Here is a 24037-nt window from a genome sequence, read left to right on the forward strand (position 1 = left end):
ATGCAATAGGAAATCCCATGAATACTAAATTCACATCAAAGTCAGAGGCTGTGTTGATGCATATGGCAAACCTAGCTATGGTACCCAACTCAATATATATTACTCTGATTTTCAGTGCTGTATTAGACACTGTATGGCAGATTTGTTCTCAGACATCAAACTTACCTTAACATGCTTTCCCTGAAAAAGTGTCTGTCTGGGATTGTCACCTAAAGAAAAGAGAGTTACATATTTTTAAGAAATATGTACTGATCAGCAATGAATAAATCCCACAATAGACTAAAAGCCCTGCCTCTATGCAGTATCATATCGATGTTTGCTTCCTTTGTGTCTGTCTGCCATCTGCATGTCCTGTCACCCCCAAATTTAGCCCCTCATAGTATTATTTTCTGTCTTGTCTTTCATTTATGTCCATGTGTTCCTTAACTCTTCCCTAACCCTCTCTCCTACACCCTATACCCTTTTTCCTTTTCCAACTGCCCTCTTAAAAACATGGAAAATGTGGGGTCCATTCCCACAAAAACATAGTGCCCTTCCTCTCCCTCCTTCTCCAGCACAATTTTCTTAATATCTTCCTTCTGTGGCTCGATTGCCTTCACTCTCTCTGATTTCAAGCTTTCTTATCTTCTCTCTTTCCAGTCTTACAAAAGCCCAAACAGAGTGCTATCTCCCAAGCCCCTAATTACACTACCAGTGGTATCAGAACTTGTCAGAAATTTAGGATGCATGGTTAAGCTTAAAAAGGCTAACCTAGTGCACAACTATGAACTTATAAACCTGTATAAGGACACTCTTTATAATGAGTAGAAGAAACATTGAAACAGTTTGGGTAAGCTGTGGGCCTGTGGCTCTCAGCTCTGCTCAGAGCAGGTTCTCATGAAAGTTCTCGAGAGATCTACAAAGGCTTTTGCCCATGGCCTCCTGTTAAAAATGCCTGATACCATTTGTGGCTTTATGTATATTTGACTTATTTCACATATAACAACAGTGGTTCCAGCTTTAAATCCACAAAACTGCTGCGCGTGTTCCATCACAGGGCTGAGACCTTCTGAAATCAGCTCTGTTTCTTCCTGCCTAGCTCATTTAAATACAAGTGCAGCACTACTATACATGTATTACTGTTACGCTGATGTAAAGCATAAAACTATGACCATCAGGTAATATTCCTCTGCATACTAGCATACTCCATAGCTTTGTGAAAATGCTTCATTTGATGACATATTATGACCTAATAATATTTGAAGAATGTTTACCTTTGTGCTCTATGACAGAGGAAATATTCTGTTTTCTACTCAGTGGGAATGAAGTAGCAGCTGTCTGTTGAAACAATAGAAGAAATGGGTGATTAATGACTCATTAAATAGAGTTAGTCAGAAGTAAGAGCTATGTTCACATTACTGCCATATGATGAGCTATGCTAGCTAGTTCATCAGCATTTTAATAGTAGTAAAACAACAGCACCCTAAAGCCATTATGTGACTTAACTTTGGCAATACAGTCAATGACAGAACCGTCAGTAACAGCTGCAAAGTGACAAAACTGCAATTAATTCAGCACATGCTATACAACAAGGTTAAACTTTCCATCTCTTTTATTGCATTACAGCTTCTGTGCTCAACAAGTTAACTGTATGCTTTTTTTTTTTTTTTTTTTTTTTTTTTTAAAGATTATGTGCTCGACAGATGACCAAACAAAACGCTTATGATGTACATTCAGAAAACAATAAAAAAGCCTGACATGGCGATTGCAAATATGACATCACTACACCCGACATGAAAATAAAATTAATTTTAAAAAGACAAAGCCTTCTTTCTAGTTAGTCATGCCATTAATTCTCATTTTAGGTTTTTCTAACATACATATTGGACATACATTCATTTCTCAATAGTAAAAAATGTGGTATGTCTAGCGGCAGTATGAGTAAGGTGTTCACAAACACTGCAGTTTAGACTTACTCAGAGATACAGTGTTCCCCACACAATTAAATGCAGATCACAGCAAGTTACATTGCATATCTCCCCAGATAGTACTTCTCATTAAGACAAAATGCATATATACAAAATTATTTCTGTACCCATTCACATAATACGTACCATCTGGCACTGAATACCCTAACCAAGAACTTACAGAGTGAGATTTCACAGAGTTAATGTAGAAATGACCACTTATGAATGTGTTTTTTCTTCCACTCCTTCCAATGCATGCATTCATAGATGAACTAGGGACAACAGTTTATTTAGACTTGTTAAACAATATGACATCAAGAAACATCAGAAGAAATAAGCATGGAATTGTAATAGTCCAAAAGTAAGTTAATTATGTCATGATGCAAACACACTCAGTCTGCATGGAGGATCTCTGCATAACAAGCTTCAGAGTTAAATAAAATAGAGATTTATGGCCTATTGAAATAATTATCAGATACTGGGTGGGTAATGCAGTTACATATGAATGTCTGTTTAGGTAATATATAATTTGTGTTAAATACATTGTGATGAGCACAACTTGGGAACATTGCATAACAGTAGTGTTCAACTTGTTTGAATCAGCTGTGGGCTAAGCTGCACAATATAGCACTACTAGGGGTTGATGCAAGCTACTTTAGGGTGCTAGCAGCTCTTCTTTACATGTTATGCAGATATGCACAGCTTGCTGCACCTGAACCTATCAAGAGCCTACTTATTGATAGGATTTAGGTAAGTTGGTTTTACTAGGAAAAGTTGCAATTAAAAATGCATGCATCAGTGGAGTGCATGGTTCAACCCCACTGCACTAAGAGCAGCTATGAGCAATATAAAATAAACAGGGAAAATGAAACAACCAATGAAAAACATCTAAAGTTCTAACCAGTATTGTTTCTTTCCCAGAACTGTGGCAATTGCTGTCCTGCCTTTACAATAACTGCTACAAGCTCTAGATATAACTGCTACAAGCTCTAGATAACTCATACATCTGGCTGGTGCTTAGTCCTTCAATGATTGAATCACAGTTGTTCAAGATTCATTGTACAAGATCATCATTTCTGTTTGTTCTCTTCATACAGAAGTAATGGCTTTCTTACTACACAGTAGTTTCTTTTCAGTGACTAAGATTACAACCACTCATGCAAACAGCAAGAAAAGTTTTGATTCATGCTTAACTGTTTGCTCTTTCTCTAAGGTCCAGTGACAGAATTAAAAGAATATATCAATGGTAGTACTGGATTGTAATTCCCCACATTGTGGTACAGGGAGCTTACCCACTGTAAATCAGACTTTTGTAGAACTTTACAGTATAGTGTGTTTTCTCATAAAATGCACCGGCTTGAGTACAAGTGTTTTATGTGCACTTAGACCGTTAGTTATAAGGAGCTTAAGTCAAAGGATTGTGATATAAGGTTTGGCTTTGTGGACTTTTACATTATCAACTACATTTTGACCAATGGTAGCTGATGACTTGAAAACAAGAGGGGGCTAACTGGAATGGGGTACATGCACACACACACACACACACACACACACACACACACACACACACACACACACACACACACACACACACACATATACAAATAAATGTTACTGCTAGAAATCAATTTTAAATAGCATTATATCATTGGGCAAAGTGAGAACATCCAGTGATTTATCATTTCCATGATATTTGTCTATTTTAATTGTTGTTGTTGTGTCTTTCAGCTTTTCCTGGTTAGGGGTCACCACAGAGGAACTCCGGTCCGCTAATGATTGGCAGTAGATTTTTACATGCCGAGTTGCCAGCTCTGATGCACAGCCTTCAACAAAGGGCCCATTCACGCATGTCTCCACACAGAAGACGCTTTAGCTGAGAATCGAACAGGACAACGTCTTACTGTGAGGCGACAACGCTACTGCAGCACCACCACCGTAGTTATATTTGTCTATTTTAATAACAATTATAAATATCAAGCAATATAGTTTTTTTTCCAGAAGAAAAAGATGAACGACCTTGAAAATCTCTCAAGAAAGAGTAATATCAGAATGATTGGAATATAACAGACAGTGAACAACAGTGAATTTGAGCAATTTGTAATGCTGCTATAACAAGAAAGGTTTGAGAAACCAGGAAATCAAGAAATGCTTATATGGAGGATAAGATGAGGTGGCAACAAGCATATATCAGAACTAACAGCAGACCCAGGCATGTTATGGTATGTTTCCATTCTTTTGGTATGAAAAATGAAATAATAAGGCAAACCCAAGACTTAAAGTCATCCTATTTTTAGAATAGCCACGTTAATTAGAAAAGAGTCAATGATTACTGCAGAGAGATTTGCAAACAACAAGAAGGGACGGAAGTTTCAGAAATGAACTAGCTAAAGAATGTAGAGGGATATATGCTGGATGATGAACAAAAAGGCAAGCTGAATGCATAAGTGACAAGGGATGAGACTAGGAAAGCCTTATATAAGATGAAGGAGAGGAAAGCTGGAAGGCCAGACAAATTCCCCCTAGAGTTCTACAAATAGGGAGGTGAGGAAGAATATAAGAGACTACAGGTCTCAGGTAAAACGTGTTAAGGTATTAGGAGGACCTGGATAACCACTATACTTAAAGAGAAGGAAAAAGAGAGGAAGTGGGAAATTTTAGGCCTATGTTTTCATTAATGTAGATATCAAGATTTTGGTAAATGTATTGACAAGAAAATTGGATGAAGTATTGTCAAACATAATGTTAGCAGGGCGAACATGGCTTTGTGAGGGGTAGGAATGCAGAAAAAATGTGTGAGACCTAATGGAGTTTATGTGCAGAGAGGAAAAGAAACATAAAGGGGAAAAGTGGAATTGTGTCCTGTGATCTGCAGAATGCCATTTATATGACAAGGTTGGAATTCCTACGGAAGGCACTGCAGCAAAGGCAGCTAGGGGGGAAAAGTTTATAAGTTGGATACAAATTGTATACCAAGACCCAGAAAATGAAATACTTATAAAAGGAGGAGTATCTTAGGAGACATGGATAGAGAGGTGGACCAAACAGGGATGCCACTATCCCCAGGCCTGTTCACACTTGTGATTGAGGAACTGGCAGTAGTAGAATCAAATATAATTTATAAATACTTGAAGGAAAGGAAGGGGTAGGATCTCAGTTAGTGTCAGATGCAGATGACAGCAGATGATAGCATGTTAATGTTAGAGGATCGGGCTGCAGCAATGGGAATTATATGAGAGACATTCAAGAAGTTTAAGGAATTGGTAGGACTTTGGTGCAACAGCAAAAAGGCAGTGGTATTAGGATTAGGAGAAAAGAAGATGAAAGGGGCAACAGGTGAGATAAAACAGTCAGAGTTCCCCAAGTACATAGTGCTTTATGTTGGTAATATAATGACAGATATGATCATGAAAACTTATAGAAAGTTGGACAATACTTTCTGGAGGGGGGGTTATACATTGCTTGGGGGTATTAATGCGGCAAGGATGATGATATGATCAATAATCCTCCACCTACTTTGGAACATACAAGTAGACCCCAGGAACAAAGGGCTATACCAGATGTAGAAAGACATAGAGGACTGGGTCAATAAATGTGAGGGGAAAAGAGTGAGCAGGGCAAAAATGAGAATGAATAAGAAAAGGAGAATCTGGGGGTTCCCACACATCCCATCATATACACTGACATGGTTAAGCAAGAGGGAGTACAGGAGGCAGAGAGGCATGTAGAAGCTTACTAAACTATATGAATGAAGCATCACTAAATGAATTAGGATGTATGAAATGGAGTGAAAGGAACCCCAGAAAACTATGGGGTAAAGGAGGGGGGTCAAAGACAGGAAAGAGCGTGAAGAAATATGAAGGCAAAGTGGAATAACTCATTTGGAAGACTTGGTTTGCAGAGAAAAGGATGATGGGGAAAGATTTAAAACAATGGAGAAGTTAATACAGAAATATAGACTATGAGAGACCCCGTGGTGGAACTAATTGGTACTCAGGAATGCCTGTTAAAAGAATACTGAAAGAGCAACAGGAGAAAGAAACAGACAGGAAGGAAGGAAGGACAAAAGGAGAGGGGATGACACTCTGGTAGAAACAGAAGAGGTTAGGGAAGTAAAGGATCAAAGAGATCTTAAAGTGTTAATGGAAAGAAGAGACAAGGTCTAAGAAATGCGGATGAGATAGAATTGGGGAAGGGATGAACAATGAAAAGGATTTCTAGGATACTGGCAGAAGACAATGCAGGCAATGAAGTACATGCGAACAGTACACAGAACAGGAGATCAAAGTCTGAGAATACTGCATAGATGGTATCTAATCCCCAAGTAACTGGTAAAGGAAGACAGAAAGGAGGACAGAACATGCCAAAGGTCTGACATACAATACATCCTCTGAGCCAGTACCAATGGATTTACTGCACATCAGTAAGTCTAATGGTATCAGAAGTACTCAGTCTAGGGAACTAAACCTCTTCTGTAACATCAGCAGAATGGTTTGAAGAGAAAGGTTTATTTCAGAAAAGACACTGCTGCTCTGGAACAGACTCCCCATCCTCGTAAAACAAAGCTCATTCCTGTACATATTCAAGTGCAACTTGAATGTATTGATGGGAAACAAACTTGACCTCAGGACTGCCCCCTGTCCTACTAATGGACAGAGGCAGCTCCTAAATGCATCATCCCATGCATGAGTCACCTCATATTATCTATGGTATGATCACAGCTATTCTCACTAGGGCTAATACAAAATTATTGACCATGAGATGGGTAAGGTAATATTGACCATGAGATGGGTAAGGTCAATCTAACACCAAATGGGTTAGGTTAGTTCAAGCACCAAAAGTCAAATTGGCTAGGTTTAAAATGTATTACCTATGAACCTATATTTCAGAAGGAAGCAGAACATGTTTGGAAATTCTGTATATGGGGCATAAAGAAAGATAACATCTAAAAAGAAAAAGAAAACATTATGATACTGCTGAGTTCTGAAGTTAAAACCATCATCTCTCAAAACTGGAAGGGGACAAAAACAATACGGGAGCAAGAATTACATAAGAGGTTCCTGGACATGGGGGAAGATGGCAGAAACTGTTTAGAATGTGGAAAGGAGGGTATGGAGTAGAGGAAAGGCAATGAAAAGAGGCATAAGAATACTGCAAAAGTAAAAATACCAAGAGGAAGAACAGATAGGATAGGGTAAGAAATAAAACAGCCAGCTGCTTTTGCTGAGGTATGGTGCACCATGTATGAGGACTGCAAGTGAAAACAATATACTGTATAGAATTAATTTAAATTGTCAAATATAAACACCAGTTTTAGGCTCTGTTTGATATAAAAGATAAGATGGACTGGATTGTAATTAAGAATGTAAACAACAATGGGCCAGCCGCTTGTGGGGATAAACTGCACCATACATGAAAATTATGCACTAGAGAGGTGATATGAAATAAATCACTAAAGATTAGTCAGTCAGTAATGCCAGAGAGTTCCATGTGTTTTATTGTTCAAAAAATGCACGTGGATGCAAAATATGATGTTCTAGTAACATTTTTATGTGAATTAGGGTAATATTTAAAAATCATTACTGTAATATTTAAAAGGTATCTCTGATTTGGGCCTTTGTCCTCCCATTACTTTTGGCTTTGCCTGGAGTTCTTGAAGTTGAGAGTTATGACCTAGCCACAGGTGGGACACTACTTTTCATAAGTTCTAATAATTCTTTGTAAGACTGTCAGGCATAACAAGCTGTGTAACTATAGTGTGATGCCTGTTATCTCATGTGAGGCTTGCAGGCTTAAACACAGGTACATGGAATGTTGAAATAAATGAATACTATAAAAGTTGATAGAACGAATACATAAATAAAGATAATAGAATACTCAATATTAGTAATTAGAACAGGGACTGTCAGAAGTAATTTGTGCTTACAGTAATACATCAGAAAGGATTGGATTTCTGAAGAAACTAAGAAAACTGCATATATATATATATATATATATATATATATATATATATATATATGTATATAAAATTTTGAATATGGGTATTGTAATTTTGATGAAGTTAGTTATAATTTGAAGGAAACGAAGTCAAGGTATGGATAAGATGTAGAAAGATGTAAAAAATAATGAAGCATATAGGAATGGAAAAAGGCAAGGATGGAGGTTTTACATTATCATAAAGGGAAATTAAAAAACAGAGATTGACTCTTTGTGTACACAAACACCTTAAGGAGAAAATAGTAGGAAACAAGTGGTTGGGTTTACTAACCACTGTGTCATTCATGGTATTTTTTTCAAGGCAATGATGAAAAAAATCAAAACTAGCAAACATCTAAAAGAGTAACAGAATAATGTGTGCATAGCAAAAAGATGCAGAAAGAAGAAAAAAGTTAATTTAACATAAAACATTTTTTGTAAATCGGACAGAAAAGGAAATCTTCTTCTTCTTCTTCTTCTTTCGGCTTTTTCCCGGTTAGGGGTCGCCACAGCGGATCACCTTGTCCGCACATTTGAATGGCAGTGGAGTTTTACGGTGTCGAGTTGCCAGCCCGGCGCCCAACCTTCCACAGAAGGCACACTCACACGCACACCTAGGGCCAATTTAGAGTGTCCAATCCACCTGCAGCATGTCTTTGGGATGTGGGAGGAAACCGGAGCACCCGGAGGAAACCCACGCGACCACAGGGAGGACATGCAGACTCCGCACAGAAGGCACCCCAGCCGAGGATCGAACCGGAGAACCTCTTGCTGTGAGGCACAGAAAAGGAAATAAACACAAGAATAAATATATGCTGGAATGAGGACTATAAAAGGATATTTTAAATCAATGTTATTAATTTTTTTAAAAAGAAAACAACATATATGAAAAATGGGAAATTACACTGATAAGAAAACAAAGTTTTTTTAATGTAAGGAAAGACGAGGTAAGACTATTAGAAATGAACATGTTATAAATTAGGAAGTAGGTATAAAATAAAACAATAGCAAATAATGACAATGATTAATGATTTCATATGACGATGTATACAACAGAGAAATAAAAATAATAGAAGAATTGCCAGTTAAATAAGCAAGAAGAAACAGAGAGACAGCAATACAATAATTCGTGGCTTAAAACTGAGAATGAAAAAAGTGCATCTGGTTTACATAGATTAGACTGCAAAATTTAAAAGGGCATGTAGCCAGATAAAAGGTGATTCCTGAAAGTATTAGATGAAGGGATAAAACAATGGATAAAAGGAAAAAAAGAAGAATATATGAATGTGTCATCAGATTTATTTAGAAAAGCATCAAGGTCCTAAGAATCCACCTTTGATAGGGCAGTCTGTTATTCAACCTGTGCCTCAGATACTCTGAAGTGCTGAGTCAACTAGAATTCTTAAAACTGGACAGTACAAATAAGTACTCTCCACTGTGAACCTTGTAGTAACCCTCCTTTCAAGAGGAATAACTCATGTTTATTTAAAAAACAACTCTCTTTTTTATTTGTTCTCTGATGGATGAATGTCCTTGGGCAGGATTCACGAAGCCTCCGTGTAAGAGTTACAAGGCTTACACAGAGGCTGCAGTTAAACGGTGTGACGTCAGCATGTCATGCATATGCATGAGGGCATGCTGAATCACACCTAAGGCTAACGCAGTCCGTGGAAGACAGTAGGGGGCATGTCCATAGGCTGAGCCCTGCAAACGGACACGCCCCCAGAAGAGTAAAAGTCCCGAAAGTAAACCCTCACGACAGAGCCCGTGTAAATGTGAATAAACACAACACAACACATGCCCCCACAGACTACGAACATAAAATGTACAAATGAACATCTTATCATTTTTTTTTAAATTGTAAAGATGTTTGCCCGTGAGTGCACTCGTTTGCGCGGGCGTGCCCGTAGCTTAGCCACAGTTAGCAGTCAGTGGAAAAGCATATAAGAACTAAATATGCAAAGTAAGCCAAGAAGCAATAGCGTAGCGGAAGAGACGTCAGCTGAAGAGCAGGCAGTCATGGTTTGAGCCCCCCCCCAACATCAATTTTTATTTTTAGTGAAATAAGCACAAATCAAGTCCCTGACATATATGTACACATATAAAATTATATTTTATGTAAAATGTAATGAAATGGGCCATATATTTTGAAGAAATGTGAGATAAAATAAAAAAAAAATGTCAGATGTGCCTATAGCTGAGCTACAGTTTAACAAGTTGAGTGCATCTGCCCGTAGGTGAGCAGTAGTTTAACAGGTATAAAATGAGTGCCCGTAGGTGAGCAGTGGTTTAACAGGTGTAAAATGAGTGCCCGTAGGTGAGCAGAGTTTAACACACTGAAACTGTGTGCCCATGGCTGAGTTGAGTGTAATATGCGTGCTGACAGCCAAATGACGTGTAAACCAGCGTAACCCGTCTGCGCGGAGCTGTGCGCCGCGCTAACAAGCTAACCGACGGGCAACGTTGAGCAAGCTGTAACAAAACTGCCTTTACACATACACACCTCCTAGCCTGTGTAGACAGTCATAAAATATAAAAAGCAGTGGCCAGGTTCGAACCCAGGATACCATGCACCATAGTCAAGGTACTGAACCACTAAGCCATGACAGTTGCACTTAGAAATGCAGTAATAGCATATATATAGGAATGAATAGAAAGAGGAGCATGACAAAGCAGGTTTTGTGAAGCTGATACAATTCCAAAATGGCCAATCACAGATAAGTGCGGGAAAAACAGCATATATAAGCCCCATGCGGGAATACACAGCATAACCGGTTGTAGAACCGACTTGCAGCCAGAATGTCAGGTGTAGGTGAGTGTAGTTGCTGTCAAGCACAGAGGTGGGGCATTGAGGAGTCCAAATATATGATTTGGCTCCTTGTCCACAATCATGAGGCCCAACTCATGCAGGGCCAGGTCCTGTGGGTAACATATATGGCTGAGGCATGGGACCGGTTGGCTCATGATCTCACCAGTGCCACAGGGATACCAAGGACTGGTGAGCAGGTCCGTCACCACCATGCGGACCTGAAGAGACAGAAGCAGGACCAACTGAACCATTGGATCCAGGAGGCCCGGCAAATGCCCAACGCCCCACTACTGAGTAAGTTACATGTAATTATTTATGTAAGAAATGAACCTAGCTGATATTATGGAGATGTGTATTCCAATATTACTTTATTTATATTACAGCTGCAGGTGTCTGTTCTGTGAACTATAGAGCCTATGGCGATAGGCTGGCACGGTTGCGCCACCAGGCAGGTCAGTAATCCTCTCCCTGTAACTGTAAATAAATATATAAGTATGACAGTTAGCAAAAGAGTGCAGTGTAGTCACTAATTAATAAATTGTGCAAGTAACAGTGTAAGAGGGTTTGCAAGTATTGCTTGATTACAAAAGTGTGATTCAGTCTGTAATCCAAACATAAAAATGAAACAAGTCTGAAATAAAGATGTCCCACCTGTAATATAATAGTACATAATCTGCAGCAGGCTGAAAAGCACAGCTGCAGAAGCTGAGTAAAACACATGTGTGAAATATATCCCTGTTGAAATACAGAAACATGACAGAAGTGAGACTGTTGGAAAGGATTGTTATAACTACAGGTAAAACATGTCAATAAAGCCTAGAATTAAGTACCATCCTGAATTGTAAAAATAAAACAAGTGAGAGAGTGTGAGAAAGAGTTATGAATCCACCAATAAAGTAGTAATAACTCCTGAATAACGTATACTGCAGTCAGTACAGAATGAAATGAATGTGACAGGCAGAACCAAACAGTAACATGTGTTGAAAATGTTACTGCAGCTGGAATGTGTATCCCAAAATCTGGATATGTTGCTCTCAGTCTGCAATATGCAGATAGTATGGTTGTCTGAAATACCAAACATCCACAGTTGTCTATAGCTATATAAAGCAAATGTAGCAGGATGATGTAGCTGAACAGAGCCAGATATGAATGTGTACGAATACAACTGAAAATGTATATTGATGTAGCAGTAACATTCCTATCACCAACTTGAAGTAGTTATCACATAGGAAACTGTAGGCAGAACTGTAGTGTGTGTATATATCTGCAGCTATTAGAAATGTACAGCATATGTATTGGTATTTGAAGTTGTTAATTAAATTTTCTTCACCCTACCCTATAACCACATATAATCCATTCCATGTGAAATTGGTATGTGCAATCACAATTAACACCCCGGACATTTGTCCTGTTGGTTCATACATATTTGCATGTACGTTGATGCATCTGCCCTGTTCATACATCCAAACCTGATGGCCTGTTGCCATCAATCAACCCTGCATGTTGTTGGACTGTGTATTGCTTTTCAAAATATGCATATGTTATGCTTGCTGTTCAATGGTTTGAATATCTGGGTGTTTGGTTAATGGGAATACTAATGCATGCTGTTACAACTAATTGTGAATGGTATTGTACGTTACTAACCTAATCTGTCATGACATAATGCAAAACATAGGACTACAGGGAAAGCGGATTCCAGCGGACCCACCTCTCCCTCCTCAGCTGGCGAGTGCACCTGGCAGTAGTGCCCAGGCCGGACCCTCCTCCGGTGGCCCTGTGCCACCTGCGGGTGGTAGCGCTGCAGGGGATGGGGCTCGCCCCCCCTCTGCAAGTGTGGCTGGAGGAGAACATGCACTCACCCTCTGTAATGTCCGGACTGTGATGCATAGGGAGATCCGGGAAGCTGTTCTTGGGCCCCTACGCCAGCTTGAGGCACAGGTGGCACAACTAATGGGCGTGCCTGCTGCCTGGCCTACACAGTCCCCAGCACAGCCCAGTCCTGGGCAGTGAAGGCACAGTGGCAACTGCCCATGGGTGAAGATATCAGTTCCACTGTTGCCATCTGTGGGCTCATGGGCTCTAGATATCCAAACATCCATCCCTGTCAATTGTGTAACCCCCCACATGTGTCATACACCGCCCCTGTATGCCTCTTGTTTGTCTTTTCTGTTAACCTACCCAACCTACCTCCCCAGCTATACTGACTTCCTGTACCTGACATACCACTTTCACCTGAAAAAAAAAAAAGGGCACTCTGTACCCACAAAAAAATTACGCCCCATACATAGCTGCCCATTTCACACACAAGTCTGCTGGACATGGAAACTGTCAATTACAATTGGCTGTACAACAAGTATTATTGTTGTCCTTAAACCTCTCTCAGGGGTGGAAGGTTTCAAATGTCACACCAAATTACAAACATATGCACAGCTGTTGCTGATGAAGAAATGGGCAGCTATGGGCCATACCTACATCCCTCCTGCAAAACCCAAGCTTGTTTCCCTACTGTCTTACCCTCTTTGTGACCCCTTTTTCACCACTTTCCTGTCTCCCCATTTTAATTTCTTTCAAAGAAATTAGCGCGGGTGTGAGCAAGAGTAAGCCCTTTTAAGCAGTTGTAAGCAGGTGTGCGCAGAGCTGAATGCCAGTGCGCATGCGTGAGCTCCACGCAAACTAGCGCTAACCCGGTTATAACTGCATAAAAGTGCCTTAGTCACTCTGAATGTCAAGGCCTGTAGTCTGCTCAAAAGCAAAATAAAATCCCACTGTCAGTCCCGAACCCAGGACCTTGGAAACAGTAGTCTGCATGACTTACCACTAAGCCATGACTGTTATATAAGAACATTGTGCTACAATAAATATATCATGTAATAGTAGGAGTGAATGTAAAGGGAATATAGGATGTGTAGTACACAAAGCATGTCATGTATATTTACTGTCAAATGTAGTGAATTTCTATAATAGTAGTGTGTGAACAGAAACAGCCATGCTAGTTGGTAGCTAGTAGGTAATAATGTCACTGTAGCACCTTGCAAGCCACACACACACACACACATAATCACAGCAGGATAATCACTGCCCATACCCCACAACCTCTTACAGGAACACATCCAGACTAAGTAATAAAAAATGTGGAGCAAAGGCCCAAAAACAGGGACACATTCCAAATATTGCTCCAACAAACTTAGACAGTTGAGAGAGTAACAGGTTTTGCATTATGTTGGATGTTTGGAAGGGTATGAAGTCTGAAACTGAAATATTTGTTACTATAGTCTGACTTGAGCCCAGAGTGATTTGCCAGAAAAAGCTGTTTATGAGATATGGACCAAAATATGAGGCAAAAATGTGGACAACCTGCAAATATCTGTACACTTGAGAGGTCTGACACTGCCATATTTGAATAGTTAAGAGCCTACACATAGCAACAGTGACTGAGTTACAGGGATGCCCCACAGACTTCCTGTGAAATGTACAAACAGTAGGCAGAAAGGTGTTACAACACATGCAATGGTAACTATGAAGTACTGAAAGTATGCACCACTTGCATGTCGGAAATAGTGTAATAATACATATGCTCATGCTAACCCACAGTCACAACTGCAGAATACCAGGCAATTTAATGGGTGTACCCCACTGATATGTACCATTCCATGAGGCAGATAAAAGATGCACCTGAGAGTCTCTGGGGCCTGCTCAGCAGCATACTCAAACACCCTAATAGATGTCAAGGCCCACACCATGGCCAGACCACACTGCATGCAGTAACACCCTAGCAGATATAGCAAGCATTCCAAGGTGTGAATGTACATGGAAAATAGGAAAGCCACAGCAACACACTACAGTCAAGACACCTAGCAGGCATACAAGTAGTGAATGTAAAGGGCAAATATTGAAGCCATAGCAACAAAGTGCAAGAGCCACTACTATATACCAGTTACACCACATGTCCCACAGGAAAGCACACACACCCACATTAACAGTAGTAGTAGTCTTAGGTGTCAGTGTACATACACACAGTACAGGAAACTGGAGAAATGAATGGAGAAATGTTAATCTACAACACAGCCAGAAATATGAGAGAGATACTAACCTTTACACTCACAGAACAGTGTCCACAGCATACCAGCATGGTCCCTGCCCTTAAACTCTGAAAGGGCTACGCCTATCTCACATACCTTTTTATAGCACTGTCCTGGAATCACAGTGAGAACTGCAATCAGTACACAACTGGCTGCATGCAATTAGCAAATGCTGGCTAACAATTGGTGCAGAGGCCATCACATGGACATATGCAGATACCTACAAAAGCATGCTGTACTCCCAGTCCACACATGCAATACTTTCATTGCACCCTGTGGAGGTAGGGAGAGAGAGAGAGAGAGAGAGAGAGAGAGAGAGAGAGAGACAAAACAGAGAGAGAAAAAAACATACACAAACAAAAACAGTCATCAAAACCCACTCGAAAGCTGACAACTGGAGCAGCAGCAGGGCACCAAACCAAACGGCAACGCAAGCAGCTGTGACAAACACAGGTAATGTAAAGTAATACTTTAAAAGTCTACATACTGTGAACCCTCCATATGTGTCATTGGTCTGTATCCATATGTATATGAAGATGTGCATAGGGCAGGGGACATACAGCAACTATCAGTGAAGGCTGTACATACATATGTATGTGAGGGCATCTATGCGCACATATCAATGTAGGTTGAATGTAGGTTGTAGTGCAATGTACAAAGTAGGTTTCACAGTTATGTATGTTTAGCAGTATGTTAGTGTGTGTATACAGTTTTGTAAACAAACATGTTGATATACCTATCTATCATATGGATACGTATGTATGTCAATATATGCATGTATATATAATATGCATATATGTATACATACATAGAGAGGGATGTAGGAATACATAGACAGATGTAGATAGAATATGTAGAAACATATATATGTAATACACACATACAGATATAGATATATGTAGATACATATACATAGACAGACAGATCTGACTATCTACAGATATGACTGTATATGACGATCTCACACTCCCCTGTCCCACCCCTCTGTCACTCTCACCCCTCTCTGTCACACACACCCCTCTCCATATCTATAGCAATATATGTACATCGATATATATATGTGTATATGTATACAGACATATGTATATATATATATATATATATATACATACATATATATATATATATATATATATATACATATATATATATATATATATATATATATATATATATATATATATATATATATATATATATATATAGAGAGAGAGAGAGAGAGATGTATATATATTCTGAGTGAGGCACATGTGTACAGATGTATTGCAACAGGTGCCTGGTGACAAAGGCATGGAGTGAACACCAGTGTCGAAACTGGAGTACCATACCTCATTTCAAATCACATACACCAGTAACCACCAGATATGTGATTGGCTGCCCACCACTGTATGTGTCAGGAGTGAACAGGGTCATAAATGTGTACAATATTCCCCTCAATGATAGTCACAGTGGCACACTATTCCTGGAATACCTGCACATGGTATGTGTCAGCAGACATGGTGTGTCAGCTATGGACATGTAGGTCAGTGTACCCCTCCACACCACACAATGGCTGCCACGGTATGTACCTCACATGACAGCTACAGATATGGAGAAGGACACAGTGACATGTACGACACTGTGACAATGCACTCAAACACATTACCAATGCACAGTGACTGACAACACCACAGAGTACACACATACTACCCACATAGAGGTTACCACTCCTGGATTTACATACTTAAGTCACACCCATGACAGATGTCCAACAACCATAGTAACACCTCACACCATCCACAACCTAAATGACTGCTGTGTGTCGTCCTTGACACCGCAGTAGAGAGCACATGGCTGAGGTACAGGTTCCTACCCACAGATAAGACATACCCTGCAATAAACCACATAGCATTAAGAAGCAAGACTCCCCATGAGTACATGTCACACATACCCCTGCTGAATGTTAGTCAGATAGGTAATATGCCATATGAGTCACCCTGTGTAACTGTTTGACAGGAGCAGGTACCATCACATCACATGTGTCACAATGGTCAGGGTAGCAGAACAGTATGCTGCTGTAGTCCCAGGGGCAATAGCATATTGTATTGTATTGCATTGTAATGTATTGTATTGTGTTGTATTGTATTGGTATGTAGAGGTGCCTCCTTCGTGGAGTGGAACCACTGCTGCTGTACGCCAGTGTACAGGTACATATCCTGTAGTCAGGCTAGTGTTACATAGCACTTCTATATGTGTGTTTAGCTCCTCTTGGAGTTCATGTAGCATGCAACTGGGGATACCATCAGGTCCCAATGATGCTGTGTTTTCTGTTTTTCTGAGGGCAGCTCTCACCTGGACATCTGTGATGACAGGGAGGTTACATTCAGCTGGGATAAGTATGTCTTAGTTTGGGGGAGAGGGAGGGGGAAACTTGCACTGAACCTGTCTGCCACAATGTTGCCAATATCTGTGGGTTCAGTGAATTATTTGTTGTTGTGTACTAACTATGAGCATATTGGAGGGTTTCTGACTAGGTTTCTAACATAACTGAAGAAGGCCTTGTGGTTATCTATAGTGTCCCGTGAATTCCCTCTCAAAGTTGCCCATGGAAGTTTGTATGAGAGAAAATAGCTCTTTACTAGTGCTGATCAGACATGCCTTCCCTTTATGGAATTATGCTCTGTCTTGCAGTAGCTTCCATCTTTTGTTATACAATCTGTCTATGGCTGGGGTCCACCAGACAGGATGCTTTCCCTTTGTGGAGAGAGTCCTGGTCTTATATGGGATTGCATAATCCATGCATTCTCGGGGATGTCCGTAGAAATCATTTGTGAAGGAGTCAGCATTGTGGGTTGTGTCTTCCACTGGCCCAGTGGGCTTAAAGGATACCATGTCAGTGTTACGAAGTGTAAAGTCTGCATTTGAAATGTTATTCACTGTAGTCGTTTGTGCTGGTGGTGGAGGTGGGATATGTATATCCAGGGCAATTAGTTTGTGGTCAGATCACAGTAGTTGATGATGTACCCCATACAGTACCTCGATACAAACCCCCAGAGTGAGGATGTGCTTTGGACCTGAATCAGTGTTCTGACTGCTGAGGTTTGGTAGTATGTCATATGGAGTGTGCCAGGTACTGTTGCACAGTTGTTGGCTGAGCACTGATACCTGGCCATTTACATGTGTATCCACCAATAGACAGACAGATGCTATATATGTGAGATATGTTATATCACAACAGTTGAGTAGCATGTGTAGTATGTGTGCCAAATTCTGCTGACATATTTTGCTGATATCATGTTATTTCCTTTTTCAGGACCATGGCTCACCAGTGCAATCCAGTGTACTCTGCAGCTGAGGATGAGGAAATACACCAGAGCCTGGTGCGGGATTATGCAATACTCTATTCCCGCACCAGCCAGAATCAGCAGGAGAGGGCTGCACTGTGGCAAGACCTGGTCCGTCGGGTAAATGACATAGGCATGCATAATAGGACATATGAGCAGGTACAACATCACTGCAGTGATTTAATCAGAAATGTCCGTCAGCGTGCGTCGGATATCCACAGGCAACAGGTTGCCACAGGTGGTGGGGTGGCTACACATACCCCACTCACCAGACTGGAGGGACTACTCATAAGTGTTGTGGCTCCAGCCCCCCCAACAACAACAACAGCAACAGACCTGCATTATGATGGAGGCTGGAGCCACACAGCACCAAGACTACGAGCGTGCAGGTAATATGCCATATGTACAGTTGACTGTTGTGTACACTGATAGTTAATGCATGTGTGAGGTGTGTCCTTGGTTTGTAGCTGTCATCATAGTATTTAATGTGCAAGTGTGATATTCTCAATATCAGCAGCTGACCTGTGAAAGGCAACTGTTGTACTACTGACCTGTATCATACTCAGTAACAATGGCACAGTTGTTCCCACTGACATTAATTTCCTCACTTCTGCAGGTCCCTCCAGTGTAACAGCAATGCAGCCTATCCATGCTGGTGAGTGTGTATTAACAATACCTTTAATAGTCTTGATAGTAATAGTAATATTAGGCTCACTTAGTAGTGCTCTGTGTATGCATGCAGGTGTGTCTGTGTCTGTGTGTTGATATCTCGCATACTGAGTAGTGTGCAAGTGTGCAACTGTGTGCAAGTGTGCAACTGTGTGCATGTGTGCATGTGTACATGTGTGCATGTGTGCATGTGTGCACCTGTGCATGTGTGCATGTGTGCACCTGTGCATGTGTGCATGTGTGCACCTGTGCATGTGTGCATGTGTGCACGTGTGCACCTGTGCATGTGTGCATGTGTGCATCACTGCTAACATTGTGTAGACATTGTAAACTGTGTTTCCTGTTTCCCTCCCACAGGTTCTGGTGCTGCTCTGGTGTCATGCAGCAGGGAACCTGAATCAGGTGCCACGGGTACTGATAATGATGACATCTGTGTAATGGCACAGGAAGGTGTGCCAGGGTCTGTCATTGGTCAGCCAATTGACAGTACACAGCTGTCAACCCCATCAATGCGCACAGTCATCCTGCCAATACACCCTTTGTCACCAATGTCCCTAGGTGATGGACAGGATACAGTGGGCATTGACCAGGGTAATGTGGTATCTGTGGCACATACTTCCCCACTCAGCAGCCATGGGCATGGCTTTGAGATGGTACCACACAGACAGATGTCCAGGGGTTCTCGTGGGAGCATCCATGGGCGTACTGCCCCTGTCAGACGTGCCCACAGATGTCTTACAACCTCAGCTATGTTTTGGGCTGTCATGCAGGCACAGTCACGTATAGAACGGTACATCAGACAGGGTCTGAGGGAGATGACAGCATGTCGCACAGCCATGACTGACAGTATGCGTGACATTGCGGCTGCCATCCGTAATTTCACCGATGTCATAGACAGACATTGTGGGGACATATTAGATCAGTTCCACAACTACATGTCCATGAGCCAGGGCAATGGTGGACGGGTGAGGCATCGATGTGGGTGTATGCCAGCAGCAGCTGGCAGTCGTGGACGACAACAGGGTCGCGGCCGCCCCCATAGTGCCAGCAGCAGCCCCAGCAATGCTGTGTCTGTGCTGTCATCAGACAGCCCCAGGAGACCACGTGCACGTGGCTCTGGACAGGCCCAACAGGGATCTGTGTCCAGTCAACGAACACCTGCTTCTGATGACAGTACCCAGTCTGGATTGGTACCGGATACGGTCCATAGCACCCCTGCAAGGCACAGGTACCATGTCCGTGGCCAGAGACACTGATCTGTATGACCTGGCAGGTACAGTCTGTGGCTGTCCACAAACACCGGTATATGGCAGCCATGAGGTGGAACTGTGTGCATCCATACACACATGAGACTTGACAACACCTAGGGCTACAGCATACACGCACACACTGCATCAACATTGCCCCACCTTGTACTGCTGTCCCTCACCAACACACATACACATACATGTCAATTGGTGGTATCAGTGGCAGACTCAGGCATACCAAGTTCACACCCTGTGCATATGATGAAACTGTGCCACCTCCTGCAATCTGTAACATCAGTGCAGGTACAGGTTAACATGTTGCTGATGCACAGGGTGACTACATAGGCGTGTAGTAATAGTATCATGTTGTTAACAGTACTATGTGCTGATATAATTGTGGGTATATCCCAGCATGCCTGATGCAGTAAGGGTATGATTGTCTTGTACTTTTTTCTACACCCATGGTAAGTACCATAGTGTATCATCTGCACATGTTTGCATACTGGTGGTAAGGATGTCAACAGAAGGCTACATACATAGGTAGCAGAGGGGATAAGGTAATGAAAGTATTGATGCGCAATGATGGACATGTAAACTGCAAGTGGCATGTTGCCCACACTGGACTCTGCAATGCGGATGTCTGAGGATGTTGATATGTGTGCAGTACTACACGACTGGTACAGGACACACAGGAGCACCCTAGCACTGCAAGCTCTCATCTCATACCATGCTAGACAGCCCCAACACACAAAACTAACTTTCACAGGAGGGAGAGTCCCCATAAATGTCAGGGATACTGTGGTGGCAGGACAGGTAGCATACATCCTACTAAGTATGGAACCACTGAGTGAAGGCTCAGTGTCTGTTATTTGACATGTGTATTACTGCAGGTATGAGCACCTTGGTTTCCATCCGGTTATTGTACATCCTGACGGTACATGGTCTGTACACTTGTGTGCACTGAGACTGGACCATGGCCATCTGACCTGTGTATTTCCATGTACATGTGTATAGTGCCTGCATATCTGCACTGTTACCTACTGGAAGTGGTACAGCTTGTTTGTTGTACAATGGAATACATGCAGCCCTGCTTACTGTAGCTTTGTTTCCATGCATGTTTGCTTGCAGTTACCCTGGAACACTGATCCCACCTGCAATGCAGATTTACAGAGCTTCTGTGGACTCTTAGTGACATCTGCATAGCTTACTATATGTATGTCCATGTCTCACTGGACAGAACGTCACTGTTTGTCCTGTTCGCATGCACATTACCTGTGACACATTGCATATGACTTTCCTGGCATTTGACCAAGTGAGCAGTCATATATGCCAGTGCTAACTAATCACAGGCACTACACCCTCACATACTCACCTTCTGTACCTTGTTCCCCATTGGCCCTATGTGCTGTTAATCACTATGGCAATCACAATACTATGGTAGCATGTGCAAAGGTCACTTGTCAGTCACCTCTATGGTACAGTTGTGGAATATGTAAGTCATGTGGCAATGTCACAGCTGCCACATGTACACAGTCAACCCTCTCCCCTACACATGGACGTACAACACATGTATGAGATGCAACCACATAGCCAAACTGGGGACTAAGCACTCTGAACCCAGTACTGGCATAACCTGTCAGGTGGCATGAAATACTACAGTGACTACAATACCAGTCTGATGTAGACCTACACTGACAGCAATCCAAACACATGAACACACTGGGGCATTTGTGAAGCCTCAGAATAGCATCCTGCCTGAGCAGCAGCCACCTCTGCAGCTTGCACACAGGCATACGTTAAGCCGGAACACAGCACGTGCAACACATAGCACACAAATCCTGTGTGCCAAACAGTCACAGCCTGTACGGCTAGACAACACACCTGCTACAGTTGTGTTAGGTACCTTTATTGTCCGGTACAGTGAGGTCCCACTCACCAGGCTGGACGAGGTGAAGGTCACAGTGATATGCCCGTGGGGCACTATGGTCCACCACATAACACAAGCATACAGGTCAGTCAGAGGCATGGACACATATGACTCAGTCATTGTCCATGCCACTATGGCTGACCTGTGATGTACCTCCCTGGACTACATGATAGGAACATAGAAGGGCTCTCTGAGCATGTGGCACAGGCTGGTATGACCCTGATCTTGGTTGGCATCATACCCTCACCAAGAATGCTGAAGTATTACTGAATGCTGATGAATTACTGTAGCTACAACACCCTAGCTGAAAGGTTCCTAGCATGTAGTCACTGCATTGCTATGGAACAACTTGTTACCACTCCCACAACAGGTGAAAACATGCAGCACCTGTTCATCAACAACATGTAGACTATATGCCCCAGACCAGATGTGTATCCCTCGCTGCTAGGATGATGCCATATACAGCTCACACTGTATATACACATACCACATGCAGCACCCGCACAGAAGACCACAGTCATAATGTTATCCAGTGCAAATACCATGTATTCACATGTGGCAGGCATCAGACATGGGAACTATTGAAGGTCACAGGTACATATGTGTATTTGGCACACATACATCATCTGTGTCCATTGCCATTACTGGTTTAATCAATGTCATGCATTATTGTGAACAGCAACCCACACACATGGGCATTCTGTGTGACAAAAACACAAGTGGCATGTGTGGAATTCAAAGCCATAACTAACTGTGCTATGACAGTAGTGAGAGACGCAGTAGCAGAGCGTGCTATTTGCATTACTGGGAGATTTGACCTCTTCTGCTGTACTTGTAGGGTGCTGACATCATCTCTGTGTAGAGGTTGGAATATGCAGCAGATGGTGTGTTGTACTGGTTGCCAAAAGGGTCAGTTCTTTCACACATGTAATTGTACACACCCTACTTCCACCCACCCCACACACACACTTGCCATTTGCAGGATTCAAACCCCTACCTAACTATGTTATGAAACTCAAGATGGAGGCATTAGCAGACCACGCTATTTGTATTACTGGGAGGTTTCTCTTCTCCTGCTGTACGTATAGGGTGCTGACATCATCAGTGTTTAGAAAGGGGAATGTGCATCCTGTAGTGTGTTCTCCTAGTTGCCAAAAGGGACATTTCCCTCACACAGAATTGCACACACACTAACCCCCCTCACCCAAACACACACACTTGCCATTTGCAGGATTCCAACCCCTACCTAACTATGTTATGACACTCAAGATGGACGCATTAGCCGAGTGCGCTATTTGCATTACTGGGAGGTTTCCCTTCTCCTGCTGTACTTATAGGGTGCTGACATCATCAGTGTTTAGAAAGGGGAATGTGCCTCCTGTAGTGTGTTTTCCTAGTTGCCAAAAGGGACATTTCTGTCACACAGAATTGCACACACACCAACCCCGCTCACCCACACACACACTGAGAATTTGCAGGATTCAAACCCCTACCTAACTATATTATGACACTTGAGGGAGACGCATTAGCAGAGCGCACTATCCGAATTATTGGGCATCTGTTCTGCACCTGCAGTATTTCTAAGATGCTGACATCATTATTTATACAGAGGTATGTACATCTATTACTACCTGTCAGGTGGGGGATAGCATATATATGCATTTGCAGCCACCTACTTCAGGGTCAGATATGCACATCAGCACTGGCAGGTTATGTTTTATACCATGCTTTGTGACCACAGGACCTGTAACACAAAACACAACCAGTTCAGACCACCCCTCCCACATCTGGGACACACACTTTGCTTCCCTGGGAACAGTGCCAAGATATGAAGGTGTTCACATACACCATTCCAGTTGTTAACATCAGGTACAGGTATATTGTGTGTGGGAACTATTCAGGGCTCTACAACATTACCCTACAGCCACTACAATTTGTGAGTCCATGTGCTATGGCAGGACCATTCACCACAGCCACAAGGGGGAATACATATTGCACCTGACCATCTGAAACATGGGTACTCGCTGTTACACACCTGAGGTAGACCACCATTGTTGATATCTG

At 41.9% G+C, this 24037-nt stretch overlaps 1 protein-coding gene across 1 annotated transcript in view; it reads right to left on the minus strand.

Moving 5' to 3' along the window:
• The window catches only part of LOC122794239 (cyclic nucleotide-binding domain-containing protein 2-like), a 746060-nt gene that overhangs the window by 285419 nt on the left and 436604 nt on the right, over positions 1–24037 (minus strand). The window contains exons 7-8 of the mRNA XM_044062478.1: positions 1254–1317; positions 166–209 (exon numbers count right to left, since the gene is read on the minus strand). Coding sequence (XP_043918413.1) covers positions 166–209; positions 1254–1317 — 108 coding nt within the window. The remainder of the gene's footprint in view (positions 1–165; positions 210–1253; positions 1318–24037) is intronic.

This window comes from Protopterus annectens, chromosome 2.part1 (genome assembly GCF_019279795.1).
Source record: "Protopterus annectens isolate FY-2018-M chromosome 2.part1, PAN1.0, whole genome shotgun sequence".
NCBI lineage: Eukaryota > Metazoa > Chordata > Ceratodontiformes > Protopteridae > Protopterus > Protopterus annectens.